Genomic DNA, 24,247 nt, shown 5'->3' on the forward strand with positions numbered 1-24,247 from the left:
CGTTATTTCGCAATTCATAAAATAGCAACTGATCGGCTAGCAAGTTACAATATTTTGGACCCCAACTGCAGTTGTTGTCAGACAACCTCTGAGCTCTTACTGTATCAGATTGACATCATCCTGAAAGAACTTGATACGCAGAAACAGATTAAAATTGACATCAATTTTCTTTTTCCTAGGGTCATCCTTCCAACCATCAGGTGCCACCTTTGAAAGTTTGGCATCAGGTTCGACGAAGTAGAACTCGTCATCTAAAAAAAGGAAAAAGAAAATAAGAAAAACAAACACTTCATGCTAAAAGAGTTCAATGCAGCATGACAAGCAAAGCTTTTGGCTTGGGAGGCATGAGTCAGAGGACTTAATGAACCATCTGTGGACACAAACCACCCGTGTCCATTAGAGCCGTAACTAGAGGAGTCATGCAGGGGCAGCGTGTCAGGATGAGAACAACAGAATTATTTATTCTGTCGTATTTACACACTTCATAATCAAATAACTCTGTTCACCCGAACATGTACCAGTAACATAAGCTGTCCTGTTGACATTTCAGGGAAAATCTACCTCAATATCATTAAAAATTAAACGACGCAGGATTGATGAGATATACATAAATGCAGCATGGTGCTTTCATTTAGACTCAACAAATACTGAAGAATACACAAAACTGTGAAGGAAACTGCATTTCTCATCAAAACAAAACCAAAGAAATTCCAACTGCACAAAGTGTCAGCCTTTTTTGTTTTAGACAGACAGGTATACAAGAAAATAATGCAGAAAGGCAGAAAGGTAAGGAAAGGAATTTGATGCATTTAATAACAATTTAAAAGAAAGATGTTTTATGCACCTTTAAGGTAGGCGAGGCTGAAGAGATGGTGCTCCACCAGTCCAATGTGAGCTACAACCATGTCTAAAACGTCCTTACAGACCGCCTTCACATCACAACACAGCTCCAACTTCTGCCCATTTAGTAAGACCACCCCCACCTTTCTCTGACTCTCCTCCACCTTCCCACGCTTGTTCTGTCAAAACGTGCAAAAATTATAATGCATACATATATACACTAACATGTAGCAGCATAAATCAAAGCAGTTTCACTGTCTTACCAATATGGACGAAGGCACGCTTAAAACCACAGTTGGCTCACTGCTCATCCTCACAAACTCGGGGCCAAACAAATTCTACAACACAGACATTTGGGTTTGTTTGTTTTTTTTTTTCAAACATCCCACAGAGACCTTAAGTTGAACATAGTTTTAGTAGCAAAATCTGATTCTGCTTTTACATATGAAAAAGTTCTACACCATTTGCAATTATACCATATAATCTGAAGTCAAACTGAATTATTTTGTTTGCATCATTCACACTATAACTTGCATAATCTGAATTCAATCTGAATTTTGTTTATCTATTTCTTCAGCTTTGCACAAAACTTGCATAAGGTAAATATGAACTCAGTGTGAATGATGCAGAGCTAAAGTGAATTCAATGTGAATTCAGATTAACTGGATTATGTTAACTTATTCACAAAGCCATATGCATAAAGTAAATTCTGAATTGAATTCGCTTTAAGCATATTCAGTCATAATCAAATTACATTACTTTATCCTTCGTCATTAATTCTGTAACTTGAATAAACTGAATTCAATCAGAGTTCAGTTGACTCCTTTACAGCATTTGTACTAAAACCAGATAAATCAAAAAATAAGAACTCAGTTGAATGTGATTTATATTTATAAAAGTTACGGTGTGAACGTCACAAAGCAAAAGTAAAGTCAATCTGAATCCAGATGAACTGGATTATGACATTTTTGGATCATTCACAATGTAAAATGAATGAAGTGAATTCAATCTGAATTCAGTGCAACTATCTTTCGGCATTAACACTAACTTGTACAATGTGAATTTAATCTGAATTCTGCAGCACTGTATTACTTTAGATTTGCGTGGATGGAGGCCTGTTTCCAAAGGACTGCTATGAAGAGGCTCCGCCAGGTCCAGTATGGAGGTGCGCGGGTCTTCGCCGGGGTAGGCGGAGGCTCTGGACAGCCGGGCCTGGAGCCTGTGCAATTCTTCCTGACGCTGGATCAGAAGTTCTGTGCCCAATAACTCATCCTGACCCGCCTCAAAAAGTCTGGACACAAGGCAAAACCGGTATGGTGTTTATAAGTATTGTAATTCAGTGCAGTTTTATTCTGCTTATATATACTTATACATATATTTTATATAAGTATGTGAGTATGTGTGTGTTTATTTCTGTAATTAAAATATCAGCACATTTCAATATTAAGTTATCCCTTAGACTTTAAGATAAAAGGATGGATAAGACAACTAACACTGTTAGTTAAATGAGTGTGAAGTGTTATGCGTTATGTCAGCACACTTGCATGCCATCCAATGGCAGAGCCAGCTGGCTGCCATAGGCGACCTATGGTGCGGCTCTGCGCCCTGGGCATCCTCAGGGAATCAATTACTGAACTCTCCCCAAAACCTGCTCTACACAACAGCAGCACCTGGCAACCATCACCCATTGCCAACATCTACTTCAAGAAAGAACAGGGTAGTTCATCTGGTTAACCAGCAGGGGGAGGAGTAGAATCACTGGCTCAATGAGAAACACTTTAGATGGAAGTATTTACGGTATTTACACTGACTTTTGGGGGTTTGCCATGGATAATAAGGATAAAATGCAACAAAAGCTGCTGGAAGAGCACTGGAAAAGCTGTTAATAGGCAGAGAACAAGGAAAAACGGTGGGATATCAAAGTGCAAAGTATCTAACATAGACTGGCCTGGCTTACGATTATGATAGTGGTGATGACATATTTAAATTCTCACCCCTTCACTGCCAGAAAATCACTATTTTTTAAAACATTTTTCCATATATTTATAAGCAGCACACTTTATCCATAATCTGAATAATACACACAAACAGGCATTAGAAGTTATATTAATGAGCATACTTTTACAGAAACTTGTTGACATTACTAGATTTATTGTAAAATAAACTGATTTATGAGCCGACGAAATTGTGAGAACAACTTAAATGTGCTCAAAAGTCAGTTTATGACATTTCTTACAATATTCATGACCATTTCAAAACTGTAGGGCAAATTATTTAGAATATTCTGGAAATCGAGCGAGCGAAAGAGAAAGCCTGTTTCCACCTGGTATCAAAATGTGTTTTTTGTGAAAATGGGTTTTTAATAACAAAACTAAACATTAACCCAAACCTTATTCCTAAAAGTGAGAGAAAATATTTACATCACATATCTGGGGATGTCTCCATAGGGGGGTTTCTGGGGGACAATTTTGTCCCAAAGTATAGCTAACTGAAGCCACACACACACAGTGCTGCAGTTCTTGTAATCAGAACTAAACTTGAACAGGATGAGAGGAAATGAACTCAGGAAGGGTTTAGATTATCATTAACTTGGGCCTGGGTCCACAACCACAAAAGAACTCAAGAAGGGGTCAGTACAGACAGGACAGGCATGATTGATCAACACAAACCAGGAAACATCAGAGAAAAAAAAAAAGAGAAATACCTGTGTCTCTGTGCACTGCTAAGTGAAACGGCGTCATGCTCTGACAGGCCGACCTGAGAGCTGAACCGCCTCAAATCTTCTGGCTTCTTAGCTGTTTGTGTACAAAAAAAGTTGTGAAACGAATGCATGTGAAGTATGTGCCTTGCACGGTACAGTAATAAGGAAATCAAAACATTTTTTATGTCCCCTAAATGAAATGTAGGGCCATCAATGAGTTGATTCAAATTACATTCATCTAAACTGTTGAAATGGTCACAGAATTACAATATGTGATGACTCACTCATAAATATAAATAATAATCCTTTTCTTATAAATAAACAATCTATTTTTTTTTATATCGATTCAAGTAAAATATGAGCCAGAAATAAACCCTAAAAGGTAACTCAGGGTACCTGTTACCACTACTAAATGCATGGTTGCAAGTTAAAAATGATAATTTATTGTTTTAATTAAACCTTTTAAGTTGCAAACATTATTTTGTGCAATTCTATTGACATAATAATGTTGATCATTACATTAACTTAATATCGTCTGTAATTTAAACTCAAATTTCTGCGTTAATTGGCTTTTTTGAAAAATTAGGTTGTAGTAACTTAATGAAATTGGTTCGATAACTTCGGAAATTAGGCAGCGGATTTCTAGTTCCCAGCATGCTTTGCATAGGACTGGATAAGGAGAATAATGTTGGAATTAAGTGTTCATTTATTTGTTTTTAGTGAAGGGAAAGACATGTTAGTGTTTAATGCTGTTATGTTTGACATTTAAAAGAGTCTCTGTAATGTTGAAGTGGTTACCATTGTGCTGAAGAGTAGATACATGAAGGTAAACACAATTGAGTCTATAAGCGATGACTGCACTAATGCCAATGACAAGTAATATCTTACATCTTAAAAAAGTTATGTTAGCAGCATGTGCTTTGATAGCTGTTGATTTTAACTGAAATAGATAAGATTAATTGGTTCCAGGGCATCAACTCTGGTAGTTGGAGCGACTTAATTTTTTTGAGCAATCAACTTAATTTGTTCCTCTAACTCAATGTAGCTTGTTGGTTAAATATAAATTCACTCAAAATTGTATTAACTCAACAAAATTGATGCAAACTGTTGCATTAATTTTTTTGTTGAGACAACACATTATTTTTTAGAGTGTAATTTATACAAAAAAACGAAGAAAAAAAAAAACGATTGATGAGGTCATTAGTACAACCTTGTCTGTAGTCGGGGTCTGATGATGCCACCGAGGGGCTTTCGCTGGAGGAACTGTAGTCACTGTGGTATCTTCTGTGAGTATGCAGGGGATCTGAAAATGGAAATTCACACACACACACAAAAAATCCCATTCAAATTCAAATTCTTGTAAACTCCATTATGTAAGAATGGAGCACAGCACATTCAAATAGTCAACACATCAATCAAATAGTTAACCTGTCGATACTAGCAATTTCTTTAAAAAATCAGGGACAGCCCTGCTCTCATCTTGTGTTTTATTATTAAAAAGAACATTCCTGTCACACTTACGGTCTTTTAAATCATGTCCAAAAAACCCACTACTAGAAACCACTTCTATGTCCCCATGACACACCGAATCAGAAAACTGACCCTAATATTCTCAGACATGGTCTGTTATTATCATAGTAATCACAGATGTTGCTGGAAACAACTTTTGGCTTGGGATTATTATACAGATTATTTCCATCATTGTGAGCACTGATGGGAGTTTAGAAATGTGATGAGGGAGTCTCTAAAGAGCTTCCAAATATTCATACAGAAATTAATCGTGTAGGCCAGTGGTTTTCAACCGCGGCCCACTAGGGGTCCTCAGTGATCCTCCAGGGGGGCCGCGAGATAACTTAAAATTAATTTAAATATATTAATATAATTCATTAGTTTAATTATTAATACGTTACATTAAAAAAGCTTCATTAAATTAATTAAAAAATACATTTAAAACAAGGCACCACCTCTCTCGTACGTATTCTGTGATTGTTTTGGATCAGCCCAGGCCATTTCTCATCGTGCTGCTGTGAAATACAGACTGAGCGGTGGCTCAAAACGCAAACTCTCTCAGTTGGAAAAAGAAAACCAGTGTCGCTAAAAAGGTTTTGATGGATGACAAATGTAATGAAGGTAAAGACGATTACAGTCGTTCATAAGGCATGCGCGAGTCCGTTATTATGCGCAAACAAAGCGCACGTGCGCTCTCGACTCACTGATCGCTTTAACACCGTTCAAGTTAGTTCAATATATTCGCGTAGTTAAAGTAATTAATGTACTGTGAGTGTTTTATAACGGATGCTCGCCGAACAAGCGTGTTTTGGAGAAGTTTGAGATGATCAATGGTGTTAGTCGTTTTGAATGGATCCGCATAGTATTTAGATTCAGTCCTTTGGTATCTCCCTGTGGTCTTGTTTGGTATGGCAGGTTGACTTGTGCTTATTTGTTTAAGTTACTGTATTACTGAGCAGAGTAAGTACTTTTAAGTTGTAAAGAATGTCTGCAAAGTATGTTTGCAAAAAAACAACTCTTGAACCTTCAGTTTCTTCTTTAAAGAAATAATAACATGGGGTTGAAAAGTAATAACACTACAATACAAATGTTCTTGTGAATTGGGGGGGGGGGGGGCATGCAGTATTGATTCGGAGAGGAGGGGGGCCTTGGTGTAAAAAAGGTTGGGAACCAGTGGTGTAGGCTTTTGGTATGCGTTTTGGTAACATGCATGTACTGTAAATCATGTTCTTACACATATCATGTTTTATGATCTCAAATGAAGGTATGTGACCAGCATTGAAGTTGAAGGCCTTTGAGTAAAAATTAAATGGCATCAGCAAATCACACCCAACTTTTATCAATATGACCTGGATTGCAGTACGGATTAGAGTTGAGATTAAAAATGCTGGAAAAGGTTTACACTATACAGCACGAATACAGCACAATATCTGATCACTAATCCAGTAAAGTACAGTGGAACTATTACTACTCCACTGAAGCTCCTCAAAAGCACTGAGAAACTGTATGAACACCATATGGCAGTCATTTCACCTGTCAGAACCTTAACAATTAAAGACCCAAGGCCTCAAACCTGATAAAACCACTCCAGGCTGACCCAATAAATGTTAACATGGCTCTGGACTAAGAAGTGTCAGAACTGAGGAATCTGTTTGATACTGATCAGCCTTTAATATTTTTTAAAGATTGTATCATTGGAAAGCAAATGATCTCATTTCTGGCTATTGTACATTTTTATTAAATCATTTAATTATTTTTTAAATTAAATTATTTGTATTAGGTTGTTCTAACATTTTCACCTTAAGAAATACTATAGTCCCTGTCTGCGTGTTTTCAGTCAAATTATTCCCCTGTTTGCATTTCCAAACCAAGCTCAGGTAGGAAACTCTGAATCATTGACTCAGCTTTACTCTGTGCATGTGTGTGTACATTACGTCACTATCTAAACTATGCCTGAAACTTGACAGCATCCCCCATGTGTGGCATGCTACCTCTGTGCACTATTTGACAAGTCTGTCAGGACCAGAAAATCAAGTCCATGCACTTCAGTTACTCAATGCTGCATATTTAGCATTAACAGAATTCCTGAGTGTATCTCAAGCCAGGAGTTTCGGAAAGGCAGAGTTCAAAACTCATCAGAACAATGAAGCTTTCATCTTATGCTCGACTGACTGCTCTCCTCAGTAAACAATTAGTTCAACCTTGAGTGAAACTTTTAAACAATGACAATTATGTAAAGCAATCGAACAACTGCACGTAAAGAGACAAAAATGCTACTGATCGTCTTTTTACCGAAACACTAAAGGATGTGTAAACAGTTGGATAAATTCAGTGAACCAACCAGTCCACTGACTTAAATGAAACCACCTGCTCATGGAGGAAATATAGACAAATAAACAGCATTCTTGAGCCGGACCATCACTGGGTGTTTGTGAGCTCCGAAGTAACATTGTGTTGTCTTTACAAAAGGTGATGATCCACAAAATTAAAAACAAATCAAAAAAAAAAAAAAAAAGAAGAAGAAAAAAGTTCATTCATCATTCATTACAAAAATAAAATAAACTATAAAAAATAAAATAAAGTAAAAAATAAAAAAATAAATAAGTACACTAAATAAATAAAATAAAATACCACAATAAGTATATATATATATATATATATATATATATATATATATATATATATATATATATATATATAAAACACTTATAATAAATAAATAAAATATAAAAACAAATATAAATAAAGTGTATTTATTTATTTATTGGCTGGTTGGAAAAATGCATTTTATTAATTCCCATTTTTCTCAATAGTGGACAAATTTCACTATATTGTAATACAATAATTTTTGTACAATGATTTTTTTAAAGGGTTAGTTTACCCCAAAATGAAAATTCTGTCATTAATTACTCACCCTCATGTCGTTCCACACCCATAAGACCTTCGTTCATCTTTGTAAAACAAATTAAGATATTTTTGATAAAGTCCGATGACTCAGTGAAGCCTCCATTGCAAGCAAGATAATTAACACTTTAAAAATGCTCAGAAAGCTACTAAAAACATATTTAAAACAGTTCATGTGACTACAGTGGTTCAACCTTAATGTTATGAAGCGACGAGAATACCTTTTGTGCGCCCAAAAAAAAAAAAAAAAAAAAAAAAAAAATAGCAACTTTATTCAACAAAATCTAGTGATGGGCGATTTCAAAACACTGTTTCATGAAGCTTCGAAGCTTTATGAATCTTTTGTTTCGAATCAATGGTTCAGCGCGCCAAAGTCATGTGATATCAGTAAATGTGGCTTTGTTACGTCATAAGTGTTTCGAAATTTCAACAGTTCACGTGACTTTGGCAGTTTGATATCGGCCATCACTAGATATTGTTGAATAAAGTCGCCATTTTGTTTTTTTGGCGCACAAAAAGTATTCTCGTCACTTTATAACATTAAGGTTGAACCACTGTAGTCTGTACCACTGTAACTGTTTTAAATATGTCTTCAGTAGCTTTCTGGGCATTGAAAGTGTTAAAATTATCTTGCTGTCAATGGAGGCCTCACTGAGCCATCGGATTTTATCAAAAATATCTTAATTTGTGTTCTGAAGATGAACGAAGGTCTTACGGGTGTGCAACGACATGAGGGTGAGTAATTAATGACAGAATTTTCATTTTTGGGTGAACTAACCCTTTAACAACAAATTAATATGATGCATACTTCATATTTAATGGGGGGTTGCATTAAAAGAGCTTAAATGTCATGCTGTAGCAACAACAACAATCCTATAAATTGGTCCTAAAACACAACCTAAAAAACATAACCTGGGCATGTTATTTTGTGAGATTCACCCCACAACACATGTCTGTAGAAAGGGAGGAGGACCTGGCAACCCTAAAAGGGCATTAAAAACCACTGCAACACACATATAAACACAAACCAAGACACACTCACTAAACAAAAAAACAAAAACAGACACGCATACACATTCTAGTTTGAATACAATGGGAAATGCCCACACAGTGTAGTTATCAGAGCCCTGTGGGAGTTTGGCGGGCTGTGAAGTGAGTCACTCGCACACAAACACGCACCGTATCATCAAACTGGCCACAGCACTGTAGGAGTGAGAGCACGTCTACTAAAAGACTCTGAAGGCAAGTTCAGAGCTGTCACATTAACTCCCCCGTGTGTGCGCTTTCTCTCGACTCATAATTTATGTTACAACTCTTTTTGTAGAGTGAAAATCGTGAAATGGGCAGAGGAAAGAACGAGTGCATTAGGGAGAAAGACAGCATGTTCTACTACAGGCTGCGTGCATTACGTAATGTCATACGAATCAATTTTCTGCCACGTTTCATGCCACTTTGCAGATGTGAGATAATTCAAGAGAAAATGCCTCGGGATCACTGCCCACCACAAGCTGAACGACAGTAATACACGACATCTGCCAAACAAAGGTGTGATCATTTTATTGATGCCTTGACATAGAGCTCCGTGTAGTTTCACATGTTCCTGTGTCATTAATAGGCCTTATTTATCTTAAATGCCTCATTTATGAAAAAATTCTATGTAAATTGTTTGTGAATCCATTTATTCGAATATGACAAGAATACACAAGAATGGTGTTAAAAACTATTTACATGGAAATTTGCTCTGCTCAAGTTTTATTAATGGCCTAATAAGTTTATTAAGTAATTTGGTGTTGACATTTCAGACAAAAAATATTGAAAATGCATATAATATTCAGTGGACAAAAAAGTACAGAAAAGATCACATTTATTAAATATGACCAAAGACTTTAAAGGGGTCATGCCATGGATTTTTTTATTATTATTATTTTAATAAGTTCCTCTAGGTTCACTTATAATGTTAATAAAGTTTTGCACAACAAAACAAATATATATGCAGAAAAACACTTATTTTCAACCCTCTTTCTGACCCTTCTGATCCGTTTTTAAGGGAAGGCTTCTTTAAAGCTTGTTGGTAAAAGGCCACTGTTATGATTGGCTAACATCACTGCATAGGAAACGGTATCAACGCCCACATGCTATTCCACTCGAGTCAGTGTTTTGAAAACATTATCCATTTAAAACAGTCATTTACAGACAAAGCATTATGAAATCATTTACTTACGGTTTGTGATGCAGCTGCTGTCAGATTTAGTACAGCTGACTGCTTCATCTTTCAACAAAAGTTTATTTTCGAAATCACCACTACCCTGTGCCTCGTTTACAAAACAAAATGCTCCGAACAAACATATAATCCTCCAACATAATCCGGTAAGCCATTAAAATAAACCATCCACTAGTTTCCAAGGCTGGGATCCTTCTGAAGTCTGTACAAAGTTTGTTTAAACGTTCTTGTTTCCTTTTATTTATTTTGAAAATCTGAGGTAAATTGTCAATTGTTGCTTTCAGTACGGCTATAAAAGACACACAAAATGATATTCAAACTCATATTAGGTGCTTTTAACATTAAATAAAGCACATAAACAGTACCTGAAATTATCGTTATCATACTTTGTGTTGTTGTTCCAGCCACGATGTTGCAGAAAAATAGAAACCGTTTCTAAAATAGAATCATTGTATGTCGCCGTCACAGCTAGTTAGGACAAAAACTCAGATTAACATGGAAAAGATACCTTTTATCGCATGTTGCAGTGTCACGTCTGGACCTCGTATATGTCAAAAGATCAAGGCAAATTTGATTTCTCATGTTATAAGCGATTTAAAGGGGTGGTTGATTTTGATTTCACTTTTTTTTTTTTTTAACTTTAGTTAGTGTTTAATGTTGCTGTTTGAGCAAAAACAACATCTGCAAAGTTACGACGCTCAAAGTTCAATGCAAAGGGAGATATTTTCTTTTACAGAAATCGCTTTTAAGGACTACAACAAACTAGTAGGGACTACAACAAGCTTCTTCCTGGGCTGGTGACATCACAAACCCTAAAATTTACATAAACCCTGTAATGTTTTGGCTGCGTGAGATTCTCCAGCTTTGTTGTTGTTGAGCAACCGAAGCACAAGCTGAAACTCACTTTGCCTTCAGAAAAGTCCAACATGAGGTGCGCAGACTAAAAAGATCCAAGTACACAAAAAATGCACAAAGAAGCCCGCATTCTAATGAAAAATAAAGACACTAAATGCGAGATAAAATCCACAGCTTTATTGAAAAACGGCAAACGTTTCGGTCACATGTGACCTTTCTCAAAACCTCTCACACATTTGGTGTCTTTCTTTTTCATTATTAGAGTGTGCAGGCTTCTGCAAATAAAAGCCAAAACAGATGGCATCCCAATGGATGTTGGATCTCAACTGTTGGGTCCAAATTTGCTGGGTCTGCCAAGAGCGGCCGGCCTGTCCTGACCTCAGATCTTGTAAGTTAGCCATTAAAAGCTCAGAGGATCGGTACATGAAGGTGGACAGGTCATACATACTGTATCAACGCCACCACAGTATCTTCTGCTAAATCTCTTTCAGGCAGGAAAACACCCACATTTAGGCATATTCTGTTGATTTCTTCCCTACTCTCCCTTTTCCCAATACTGCATGCTCTTCATCACTTCCTCATGTTCCTTGCCTCTTTCCAATAATTTTTTTTCTCAACAGTCTCCTCTGATCTTGATGTTTTAGAGGCCCGGGGCAGTTTGGACTCATATACTAGTGATTATTGCCACTGAAAGTCTTACAAGCAAATGGATTTCAACTAAAAAAGAAATAAAAACAAAGGAAGAAAAAAAGAACAAGGGATTAATGGGGTAATTAAAGCCTGATGAGGACAGAAAACACAAAAGGGTTTTGGGAGTGAGGCTGTTTTCATTAATGCGCTTAACACTGAAGAGGCTTGTTCATTAGAGTTGCTTTGTTTCCGTCCTGTAAAGAGCTGATTTTAAGAGGAAGGTCAGAGTTTTACTAGCAAAGTGGAAAAGACTTTCATTCTGTCGAGTCAAAGTTCTGACTTGCATATCCTCTTGAGTATTTATGGTATTTTTCTTTTGATAATTGAAGATCAAACCCAAAGACATGCAAATGGCCTAAGGCCAGGTTTTGTAGCAAAAACATGCTCTTTGAGTCTCTGACAAATCTGTTTTCCCCACCAGACATATTGTTTCATAATAACACACATAAAATAAATCCTACAAACACAGTATAGAATGTGCCACACTTAGAATGTTATAAACAAATTTTAAATGCAAATAAGCAAATATGTAAAACAAATGTGTGAATAAACAAACAAATGCGTAAATAAATAAAAACAAGTGTAAATAAACAAATATGTAATAAACAAATGCGTAAAAAATAAATGTATAAATAAATAAAAGGTATAAATACAAACGTGTAAATAAATACACAAACAAATGCGTAACTAAATGTGTAAATAAATATGAAAACAAACAAACAGTCATGTAAATAAATAAAATGTAATTAAGTAAACAAATGTGAATATAATGTGTAAAAAATAAATGCATAAATGTATAAATACAAACAAATGTGTAAATAAACAAACAAACAAACATGCAAATAAATGGATAAATAAAAGTGTAAATAAATAACCAAACAAATGCATAAATAAATGTGTAAATAAATAAATAAAATGTAAACAAATAAACAAATGTGTAGATAGATACTTTTGGGGGCCCTGAATGACTGTGTGTACAATTAAGAAAGTCTTCCTTTCAACCAATGTTGAATGTTGAAACCTTTCAACCAATGACATGTACATTGATAAACTGCTAGTCACGCAGGCAAGTAGAACTCTCTCAATCTGATGTTTGGAGACAGTTCAACTCCTCAGTGACCTGTAGATATGCAGTGTGAGAGAGATAAGATCTGATCTGATCCTCTCTGCGAAACTGCAAGTAGATAAGATCATGACAGGTCACAACACAGAGGTCTTAAAACAGAATACATTTTCCATACCAGGAAGATCTGTGGAATGAAGAAGTGGTGGAGTTTATAAAGCGTGTGATCTGGGAAGTGTCTCCACAGCTCAGAGTTTCTGAAGCTCTAGTTGAGTGTGGGGGAAGTCTTTAAAAAGCTTTTAGATCCAAACGACCTTCGACCCATGGGTGAGAGATCTCCTATAAAATGTAATCCACACAGATGGACTGAGCTTTAACGTAATAATCTCTTTTCGTTCTCATCCCTCCCTCTTATTATCAGGATACATAGTGACAATCTAACCCTCCAGTCTGCTCAAGAACCTGATCAATTCTACTCACAAATGTCACAACAAAACAGCACACATGACCTGATGACAAGTAATGGACAATTCCTCGTGCCAAAAACACATGACTCAAATTACTCCAAAATGACTGATGTACCTTGACTTGAAAGTGGATGTGTTTAGGGCAGAGTTTCTGTAATGAAGTATCGCAAACACCAAAGAGGCCGAGGTGGAAGTGCAAACCTGGATTTAATAAAATCAAAAAAAAAAAATGCAGAATTCAAATAAATAATTTAAAATAAAATAAAATAATAAATTTAAATTACATTGAAATGTGTGAAATTCAGTATCAAAGTTAACATCTCTTGTGTTATTCTAGTAAATGAATAAATCTAATGAAATCATGTCAGTCATATTTTACCCAAAAAAAAAAAAAAAAAATTGTCCGCACACTGAAAGACCAAGGCAAAGGTCTATCACAAAAATTACTTTAATTTAACATCTACAAGGTGAAAAATGTGCAAAAAAAGCAAAAAGTGTCTAAAAACAGATCATAGTCATATTTTACTTCATATAAAAAAAAAAAAAATTAAATTACACTATTAAGGTTTTTGTTATGTGCCAAAAAAATCCAAAATAAAATAATAAAAAAATAAAATAAAAAGTTTGCCATAATTGTTCAGATTCATAACTGAGAGAAACAAATTATAAAAAAGCATACATATATACACACACACGTATGTACACCAAATAACCAAAGAATGAAAGAAAGAAAGAGAAAATTCTTTGAGCCTGAACAAATGATCTGTAGACCATTACATTCATTCACAGCAAAAACAGGCCCCAAAACAACCAAAATATGTGCTCTTTGCCATCATGCTCTAATGGGGCTGGACATTCCTTCTCTTCAGGATCGTGGGTAATGCGGCCCATTATTGTCAGGAAAATTAGCCTGGCTCATGTTTATACAGGCGGATGGACAGACGGCAGCTCCATACACAGAATCTTGTTTTCCCTCACAAAAGCAATATGATGGCACAGATTCCTCTTACACTACACTTTAGAGAACATCTAATTGAAAACAGGATTTTTCCTGCTCTTTTAAAGCAAGGACATAAATATAAATTCACTGAAACTAAGCTGTAAAAACAGATTTATTCAGAAAATGTCACTGTTATTACATCACAACCATGAGTACCTTAACATACGACCGCCAACTTGATGAACGACACCATGCAGAACACAGAATTTAGCCAACCAGGTCATTTACATAAGTCTTAAAGGTACAGTAGTAGAAAGATCATTTAATTCCAAGAGTCTAAAAGAGGATGGAAAGAGCTCATGAAATATTAAATTTATTGTTTTTGGTGTAAAAACATTATAAGTGGAAAAAATGCTACAAAAAAGTGCAGAATATTGTTAAAAGACGGCAGCCTCAGACAGAACAGCTTCATGGATCCATGAGCCAGAGTAAAACCGCACGGACTGGGAAGAGAATGTCTTTGGTTCTGAGCTCTACCGTGGTAAAAATAGCAGCCAAACAGCTTCTGGGCTCAGTTCAGGGCCAGGTCGGATAGGAAAGCCTGAGGTTTATTATTATGAAGCAAAGCTTCACTCCATCGAGAAAATGTCCAGATGGAGGCCAGGCGAAGGATGTGTACATGAATGTGGCACATATGAAGAATTCAACATCTCTTATGGAGACTGTAAGGTGGCAATAAGACAATGAAGAAACACATTATGGGAGAATAATTTACATTACTTTTTGTCACACAGATTTACAGCCAAGGAAAATGAGATAATAAATATCCTCGCCTAAAACGTCCTCTTTCATATAAGCACTGTGGGAAGTTTGATTCATTTTAATGAATAGGTTCGTTCAGACAGATCGTTTAAATGAACTGGTTCAAAAAGCAATTCACTCTCTCTGTGCAAGTAGATGCATATTTATCTTTTTTTTTTTTTTTTTTTTTTTTTTTTTTATAAATAACATTATGATTAATCATAATAATTTTACTAAATTAGTAATTTTACTAAATAGAATATTGAATTAAATAAAGAAAAAACATTTCATTTAAATAAAATATTTTGGTTCAAAAACAATAATAATTAAAATATTTTTAAATAAAATACTTATTTAGATAACATTTTTAAATAATGTCAAAATAAAATAAAATAAAATAAAATAAAATAAAATACATTTAAGCCCTCCCTAAAGCTGCATAGTTAGCTATTCTTTATTAGCAGCTTGCAGTGAACTTTTTCAAAAGGGTAGCTTGAGTGATGTTTAACTACTTTAAATTAGTTTCCCCAACACTGTGGAAAGTTTTGAATGAAAATCAAGCAGAAAATGGTGAGAGAGATCCAGAGAGAGTGAACGAGTGAAAGAGAGAGAGTAAAAAGCTTGCATAAAGCAGCTTTGAAGGCCTAGAATTATCCATCTCTCTAATTAGTTCCAGGAATCTTGAGCCCTCAGCCAGACTGAGTCATAAAGAACCTGGCAACATGCCGCACGCGCAAAAGCCACGCAAACCCATTCATAACCCTGCGTTCTCTGCCACCACACACAGACACCACAGCTCTGTGTGCCGTGAGATGCGGGACTTTAACTGCGCAGGAACTCAAAGCATCAGAAGAGCCAAAAGATCCTTTGTAACATACATATACAGTTCACAGTTGCCGTTGTATCTTCTGATGGATACTGCATTGTAGTTATGATTCAAAATCAGTAGCATGGTGGTTTTAACCACTGTTGTTAACCAGGCTGGTTAAAGCTGTCACATCTACTGTCAGAACTTGGCAAGAAGCCTGTAGAATAAAACACTTGCCACACGAGCATTTTGTGATGTTACCATGATAAGTTACAGGCACAATTTCTCATTGAGCAACACAGGGTTAAGTGTTTTACTGCAACATTTTGATTACAATCCCAGACTTTAAGCTACATCACCGCTAGTCTCAGTCAGCACACCCACAGTCCATTCACTGGTGATTTCAGCCATTTTTGTCTGCAATTTGCATCAGATGGTCATTTTCATTCTGACAACTAGCTTTGCACGACTCACTACAAACAAAGTCTTGTTGATACAATGAGTTTGAGGCTGAACTAATCCTGGGGATTTTTTGACAAAATCTCTAAAACTTTGATTCTGAAATCAAATCTGAAAATAGGAGGTTCTTAATAATCTACAATGTGCAGATTTTAGCAACAGTAAGAAAATCTGGCTATATAAGACTACCTCGCCTCACTAAGAGAACAAGTAACTTTAGAATCAGTACTCACCATCTATGGCCTGTTTGAGTGCTTGCAGTTTCTTATGCTTCTCTCTGATCCGGTCGTAAGCGCTGTTGAACGGCGAGCCGACTGACTGACTCGAATGGTGATGGGTCTTCCCGATATCCAAGCTCCCAAAGTCCGAGTAACGAGAGTCTCTGGCCTTGGAAGCTGACTTGTGTCTTCCGGCTGAGCGGGTGCTCAGAGCGCTACTGCCCCTTCGGGCATCCTCAAGGGCCCCAAAGCGGAGCATATCTGGATCGAGGCAGGCCAAGTCTGCTGAGGAGGCCCAGCTTTTGTTTCTCTGATGGGGGTGTGAACGCTGGTTCACCTCCGTGGGTCGGCCGCGCTGTTGTTGCAGTTGTTGTTGTTGGCGTTGGTGGTAGAGTTCAGCAGAGGACTCGGACCCAGCGGGGTACTCTGAAGGGGCATACTGAGCAAGGCCCTCTTCTGCTCTGACAAGGTCCTGGATGGGAAGAGAGCCCATAGAGCGGCTAAGTCCTCGGTTCAGGTTGGCCTGCTCCTGGGTTCGGGCCCTATAACGCTCCAGCACACGATGGGCGGCACTACGGCCTAATGGGGCAAAAAAAAAAAAATACACAAAAAGGTTAAACATACATGAACTTGTAAAGGTATAAAGACAAATAAGAACCTACTGAAGGACATAAACTAAATGTGGGACCCTTGCTGTCTTCGGGGAGCATTTTTATTGGATCACGTTTGTCAAGGCGAGATTAGAATGGGTCAAAATTGGCTTAAAGAACAGAAGGAACAATAGTGGCCTTCTAGTGGTTACGAGCTCCACTAAAGCCTCTCTGATTTCACCCTGAGCTTCCAGCGACACGCTCGTTAGCCATGCCAATTCCAGCACTGTCAATCAGGAAGACATGGATGTTCCAGATGGTTCCCTCTTAGGAAAGTGTTTGTGCATTGAATGGCTCAACAAGAGGCCTTTTCTCATGTTTCATAAAAAGCTTAGTATATCATAGGGGCGAAGACGGATCTGAGCTGATTTCAAGCGGTAACAAAAAGAGGCTTGCTAAAGTCATTACACACATTGACCCAGACACTTCAAAACCCATGATGCTGGAAAGATACCAGTCGCAAAATAGAACATAAAAGAGTCTGAAAATTAGATACAAGGGTCTTGCTATATCGCAGTCTAACAAGATGTCGAACTAAATGCCTTAAAGTGGGGGTCTAATGCTATTTCATGAATTCTGACTTATTTACACTGTTAAAGAGTTGCATTCTCATGCTAAACATGGCTAAAGTTTCAAAACACGAGTTGGACATATGATGGAGTATTTCTGTGCCAAATATACAAATTCTGGTTGTGGACATGTCTCGATTTTTTTCGAGTATGGCCCTTTATCACGTAATAAAGGGTGGAATTCCATGTATAGGCACTTCGCCCTGATAAGCGCACTTCATTCAGGATACGGAAGCCGAGAAATTTTTCAACAATGGGTATCTGGGCTCAATTAGCTCCCTAGTTCAGTAGTCAGGGCACTGATCAGGGAGTTGGCCACATTAATTTTCACGATATACTGATTCACTACCTAGGGAGCGGATTAAGACGCAGGGAATGTCACCAAAAAAGTGTGTTTCTGGTTGTGAGGGAAAGATAACATTTTCAGCTTCCCAAAGAACCCAGCGTTAAGGGAACAGTGGATAAAGTTTGTTTTTCTGGAGCAGCAACAGAGTTACACACGTATGTTTGTTTGTTCTCGGAATTTCAGTGATGAATGCTTTGTAAACAAGTCCTAGTTCAGCGCCGGATTTGCAGATCGCGGGTGGTGAGTAAAGCTGCATCAGATGTCTGTGTTTTGTTGGCAATTGGTGCACAAGTGCATTCGATGTAAACAACACGAACGTTTTTGTTCCCTTTTTATTTATAATGATGTTGCAGCTTGCAGACGATCTCTACGCAAAAGCTGCATGCGCTCGTGACTCTTTAGCTCTGCCCACGGCAGGCACGCCTCCAGGAGCTCTGCTTTTTCAGAAAGACTCTGTACAGCGTATCTATCTTTTATAAATATGATAAAACTAAAGACTTTTCGGAAATATGAAGGATGCAATACTCTATAGGTACTCAAGATTAACATGAGATTGGTAGAAACTGTGTGTGATACCCCCCCTTTAAAGGGTTAGTTCACCCAAAAATGAAATTTCTGTCATTAAGTACTCACCCTCGTGTCGTTCCAAACCCATAAGACCTTTGTTCATCTTCGGAACACAAATTAAGATAATTTTGATGAAATCCAAGAGGTTTTTTTTCATCCTCCATAGAAATCAACATAATAACCGTCATTCAAGGTCCAGAAAAGTACTAAAGACATCGTTAAAATAGTCAACGTGACTACAGTGGTTCAACCTTAATGTTATGAAGTGAATACTTTTTGTGCGCAAAAACAAAACAAAAATAATGACTTTATAACGACTGAGCCGGCATTCGGACATGAACACGAAAGCACTGAACTGTGTTCACTGCATCAACTGTGTATGAGACTGACAGGGTAGAGGATTGTTGAATAAAGTTGTTATTTTTGTTTTGCTTTTTGCACACAAAAAGTATTCTCGTCACTTCATAACATTAAGGCTGAACCACTGTAGTCACGTCGACTATTTTGACGATGTCTTTACTACTTCTCTGGACCTCGAATGATGGTAATTTCGTTGCTTTCTATGGGGGATAAAAAAAATCTTGGATTTCATCAAAGACATCTTAATTTGTGTTCCGAAGATGAACAAAGGTCTTACGAGGTGTGGAACGATATGAGGGTGAGAAATTAATGATAGAAATTTCATTTTTGGGTGAACTAACCCTTTAAAGTCACAATGAATTGGAAATAGCGGCAGATCTTTTTTTTTTTTTTTTTTTCCCCATATTGTGACATACATACAAGTGTAACAGATTATTGAAAAAGAAAAAAAATGTAGGGCGGGGACTTGGTTATATGCATTGGTTATTGTTTAGATTTTGAGATGTGGGTGTTGCATTTAAAAGTGGAGAAAGATGAATGCCAATTATAGCATATTGATGAAAAAAATTACTAGGTCAAAAAAAAAAAAAAAAAAAACTTTTGCATGAATAAATTATTCATTATAAGATCGATAACATTCATAATATGAATAATAATAATGTGTTTGAGCACTAACTGTTAAGCTAACTAAAAATGATAAATGTGCAAACACTGTCTGACATGTTGTAGCACACAATTTGCTAAAGAAATAATGCTAAACAGGTAAAGGCACAAACATGCTCAACATCACCTAAAAATCTGCCTGAAAATTACCATTAAACACAGTTTACACACTAGAAAATGTATAGAAATGTATCCTAAAAATGTTAGCTTTCTGTGGACAGTAATAGCGCAATGCAATGCAACAAGCCAGTAGTGCTTTTACTTGCATAAAAAGAAGATGCTAATGCTAATAAAACATTGGCATATAGTTCCTGAAGCTCTAAGAAGTCACATAAGGACAATCACAGTGACATTTAACATTTATACTCTTGTTTTGACCACCCTGAAACAGAAACAATGCTGCTATGTATTTTTTTAAGACAAGCTAAGCAGTATTAACATTGCCTCTGGTACTTTTCTACTGAGGCTAATGCTAGTGTACAGAGCACAAAAAGTCCGAAAACGTCAACAAACATTCAATCTACAAAATGAGAAAAATGACACAGTCTGAGACCACAGTTATTACTGTGCTGCTGAGGTTTCATGACATCTGTAAAGCCAAAAATAAACTAGCATGAAGTGAGTCACCATCTAGGCAGGCTTATTTTCTCACATCATGACCCTGATGCGCGGCCAGATACAACAGCATAAAAACAAAGCTTCCTACAGAACACGCAGTAAAAAAAAAAAAACCCTGGGAAATATCTATTACTGATCGATGCCATGCCTCAGTTACATAACAAACCGGTCGTGTTTGTGCTAAAGCACCACTGAAACCACTGGGAAGATCTGGTCATATTTTCCAAAATGAAACGCTCTGGTTTTGGTTTGTGGTGATGTGCTTGTCTAGTTTCGGTACAAACTCTTGTCTATGCACACAGAGAGAGGACGAGAGGGAGAGAGAGACTGACAGAAGATGGATGGAGAGTGAAAGAAATGAGGGAGTTGGAAAGTTGGGAGAGGAACAGAGAAGAAGGGGAGAGAAAGGTTCTTTGTTTGGCACATCATTAAACTATAAAGCATAAGAAGTCAGACAAAGAGACAAGAAAACCAGATTGAGAGAATGAAAGAGAAGGCCAAGGGACGTCAGTGGAGTCTTAAAACACAACTAGAACAAAACTGTGTGTTCATAATGATAACATACTGCCTACTGCATACTACACAGAATATAGTGTATACTACATGGCATTCTGAAATGAAATGGAAGATTGTGTGCATTGCATTCTGGAATACATTTTCCACACATTTTATAAAACGTCATCTGGGTATTCCATGCATACAAAAATCCAATGTTCAGAATATTATTCTACTCTTATTATTATATCTGCAGTGTGCATCCTGTGCACACAATGCACATATTTTTTATGCATAAAATACCTGGATGACATTTGACTACACTACCAAATGTTTGGTTATTTTGTTTTTGTGGCGCACAAAAAATATTCTCGTTGCTTTATAATATTAAGGTAGAACCACTGTACTCACATGAACTGATTTAAATATGTTTTTAGTACCTTTATGGATCTTGAGAGAGGAAGTACCATTGCTGGCTATGCAGGCCTCACTGAGCCATCGGATTTAATCAAAAATATCTTAATTTGTGTTCTGAAGATGAACGAAGGTCTCACGGGTGTAGAACGACATGAGGGTGAGTAATAAATGACATTATTTTCATTTTTGGGTGAACTAACCCTTTAATCAAAATACAGTAAAAACAGTAATATTGTGAAATATTATTACTATCTAAAATAACTTTTTTTATTTTAATATATGTTAAAATGTTATTTATTCCTGTGATGCAATTTTATTCAGCATCATTACTCCAGTCTTCAGTGTCACATGATCCTTCAGAAATCATTCTAATATGCTGATCTGCTACTCAAGTAACATTATTATCAATGTTGAAAACAGTTTTGCTGCTTAATATTTTTGCTGAAAACAAGATTCATTTATATCCAGGATTCTTTGATGAATAAAAAGTTCTAAAGAACAGCACTTATTTCAAATAGATATCTTTTGTAACATTATAAATGTCTTTACTGTCACTTTTAATCAAATTAATGTATGCTTCCTGAATAAAAGCATTAGTTTCTTTAGAAATACTGTGCAGTATGCAGTAAGCAGTATGTAAGTATTCAATTTAAAATACTTCATAACCAATCTGCATATTGTGACATCTCATCAGACTATCATAAGATCATTTAGAAAATACATTTCGTCAAAACCACTATTTATTTAAAAAAAAACAAATAAACACATTAACACAAAGTAATTAAGTAAACACATTTCACAAAATTCCCCAGAACTTTCTACTTGAAGTCTTATGATTATCTGGAAATTTCTCCACCAATCTTTAGTTTCAGTTTGACATTTCCAGACACCGGTGCTGGTTATGTTCTGGCTTGTCTCTTGTGGTGAGAAGGATCTTTTATCCCTCTGTTTTGATAAGCACCAGCCCTGAAGGGCCAAAGCCGTGTCATCTCAGTACCAAGCCCTGCTTTGTTTACATTCTGAATCACTTCCTCTAGAACTGGACAAATGGTGTATGTGATGAGTCAGCATGAAGCTCAGCACTTCACAGTAATAGAACAATCAGTCTGAGATTATTAGAAATAGGAGAAAGTGTGAGCTGTGATTACAATCAAAATATCATCAATTACTAGAAGGTTTTGGGTATGAGCATGTATCAGCATGCCTGTGTTTGGGTGTGCATGTGTGTGCGGGTGAAATAGAAAACCAGAAATCAAAGGTATACATGTTTGATCATGTGTGGATGAAAACTCAAGGACTCCCATACCACCGAAAAGAGAAACCCCAGCTTCAGTGTTCTATATATTAAGCAATTAGGTGCCTTATTTTACATCTAGACTTGTGTGTGTATTACCTGCGGGCAGGCCTTTTCCTCGCAGACGTTCACGAATTTCTTTACTTCTTTCTGGAAGTGACTCCCTTTCACTTTCAGACAACAGACCGTCCAGCTAAACACACAGAATGAGAAAGACAAAAAGCAATCATTCACTCTTATCAAAAAAAAGAGATTAAAAGAAAAGAAAATATACTGGGAAAACTGTTTTTCTTCCTCTTGTGAGCTAACTTGTATCATGAAGACACGCACTATACCATTGGAACGTTTGGGGTCAGTAATAGTTTTTATTTTATTCAGTAAAGATGCATGAAACTGATTAAAAGTGACAGCAAAGACATTTATAATGTTACAAAAGATATCCATTTCAAATAAATGCTTTTGAATTGTCTATTCATCAAAGAATCCTATCACGGTTTCCACAAAAATATGAAGCAGCACTACTGTTTTCAACATTGATAATAATAAGAAATGTTTCATGAGCAGCAAATCAGAATATTAGAATGATTTCTGAAGGATCATGTGACACTGAAGACTGGAGTAATAGCTGCATCACAGGAATAAATGACATTTTAAACATTAAAATAGAAAACAGTTTGTAATTGTACTAATATTTCACAAAATATTACTGTTTTTAAAGATAGATGCAGCCTTGGCAAGCATAATAGACTTCTTTCAAAAACAATAAAAATTCTTTCCGACCCCAAACTTTTGAACAGTTGTGTACTTTAATGTGCACAATAAATTTTTTTTTCCCTCAAGCCACCCTAACCATTTAAGCGACAAAAATATAAATTTTATATCAATTAATGATATTGCTAAATGTTTAATAAACTGTTATTGATTTGTTTGATGTGGTTTTTTTTTGTTTGTTTGTTTGTTTTGTTTTTTTTTAAACAAGACGGAGGGGAAATAAAATGAAATTTACAGAATTTGGGAAAAATAAAATGGAATTTTGGGGAGAAAATGGATTTCATAGGGCCTTAGAGGGCTTAAAGAAAGCTTGATCAAGGTTGCTAAACCAAGTCAAATCATCTTTTAAATAAAACTGTCAATTTTTTAACTCTAAATCTGTGTTTCTGGAGGAAGAACAAACACACATGATGGAAGACATGAAGATAGAGAAAAACTATATTGAGAAGGATGCTCACAGGGGTAAAAACCCAGGCATCCACTCACAGGATTCATCAACAGAAATTAGAAAATGGCATCCCTACTGGACCACTTCATATTTACCTCCCCAGTGTGGAAAAAGGTACACAGTGCAGAAAGTAAGACCATAAACATATCTGTTCCTGGCAATACACTGTTTCTGTATCGCTGTGCAATTAAACTACTGGGAGTGTGCAGCTGAGAAACAGGATGTGACATCAAACATGAGAAAAGCACAGGAAACACTGTTAACTACCTTTATAATTGAAAACTGTTTTATAGGGCTGGACTTGCAATTCAGTTAATAGGAACAGTATGTTCACACACAGTGTTAGTGCTGAATCATTATTGCTTGGATGTGATCAACTAACAAAAAAAATGGAGATGGGAATCAAGAGTCTGAGTTAAATTAAAGCAACTTTTAAAAAAAACAAACAAACAAACAAAAACGTTTTATTCTATATAAATGTATTTTTAATAATCAACATTAAAACTTATAATACTGTGTCGCTAATAGAAAGTTGTCTTTGCAACAGAAAACAATAACTCGACTACTGTAGTC

At 36.2% G+C, this 24,247-nt stretch overlaps 1 protein-coding gene across 6 annotated transcripts in view; it reads right to left on the bottom strand.

Annotated features, from left to right (window-relative positions):
• LOC127503533 (tyrosine-protein phosphatase non-receptor type 13-like) overlaps positions 1 to 24,247 on the bottom strand; it is an 83,541-nt gene that overhangs the window by 31,159 nt on the left and 28,135 nt on the right. For all 6 annotated transcript variants that reach the window (XM_051877476.1, XM_051877477.1, XM_051877474.1 and 3 more), the window contains exons 6-13: positions 22,555 to 22,648; positions 16,492 to 17,055; positions 4,752 to 4,844; positions 3,545 to 3,635; positions 1,933 to 2,131; positions 1,104 to 1,178; positions 845 to 1,019; positions 101 to 251 (exon numbers count right to left, since the gene is read on the bottom strand). In XM_051877476.1, the coding sequence (XP_051733436.1) occupies positions 101 to 251; positions 845 to 1,019; positions 1,104 to 1,178; positions 1,933 to 2,131; positions 3,545 to 3,635; positions 4,752 to 4,844; positions 16,492 to 17,055; positions 22,555 to 22,648 (1,442 nt within the window). The remainder of the gene's footprint in view (positions 1 to 100; positions 252 to 844; positions 1,020 to 1,103; positions 1,179 to 1,932; positions 2,132 to 3,544; positions 3,636 to 4,751; positions 4,845 to 16,491; positions 17,056 to 22,554; positions 22,649 to 24,247) is intronic.

The sequence above is a fragment of the Ctenopharyngodon idella genome, chromosome 21 (assembly GCF_019924925.1).
Source record: "Ctenopharyngodon idella isolate HZGC_01 chromosome 21, HZGC01, whole genome shotgun sequence".
NCBI lineage: Eukaryota > Metazoa > Chordata > Actinopteri > Cypriniformes > Xenocyprididae > Ctenopharyngodon > Ctenopharyngodon idella.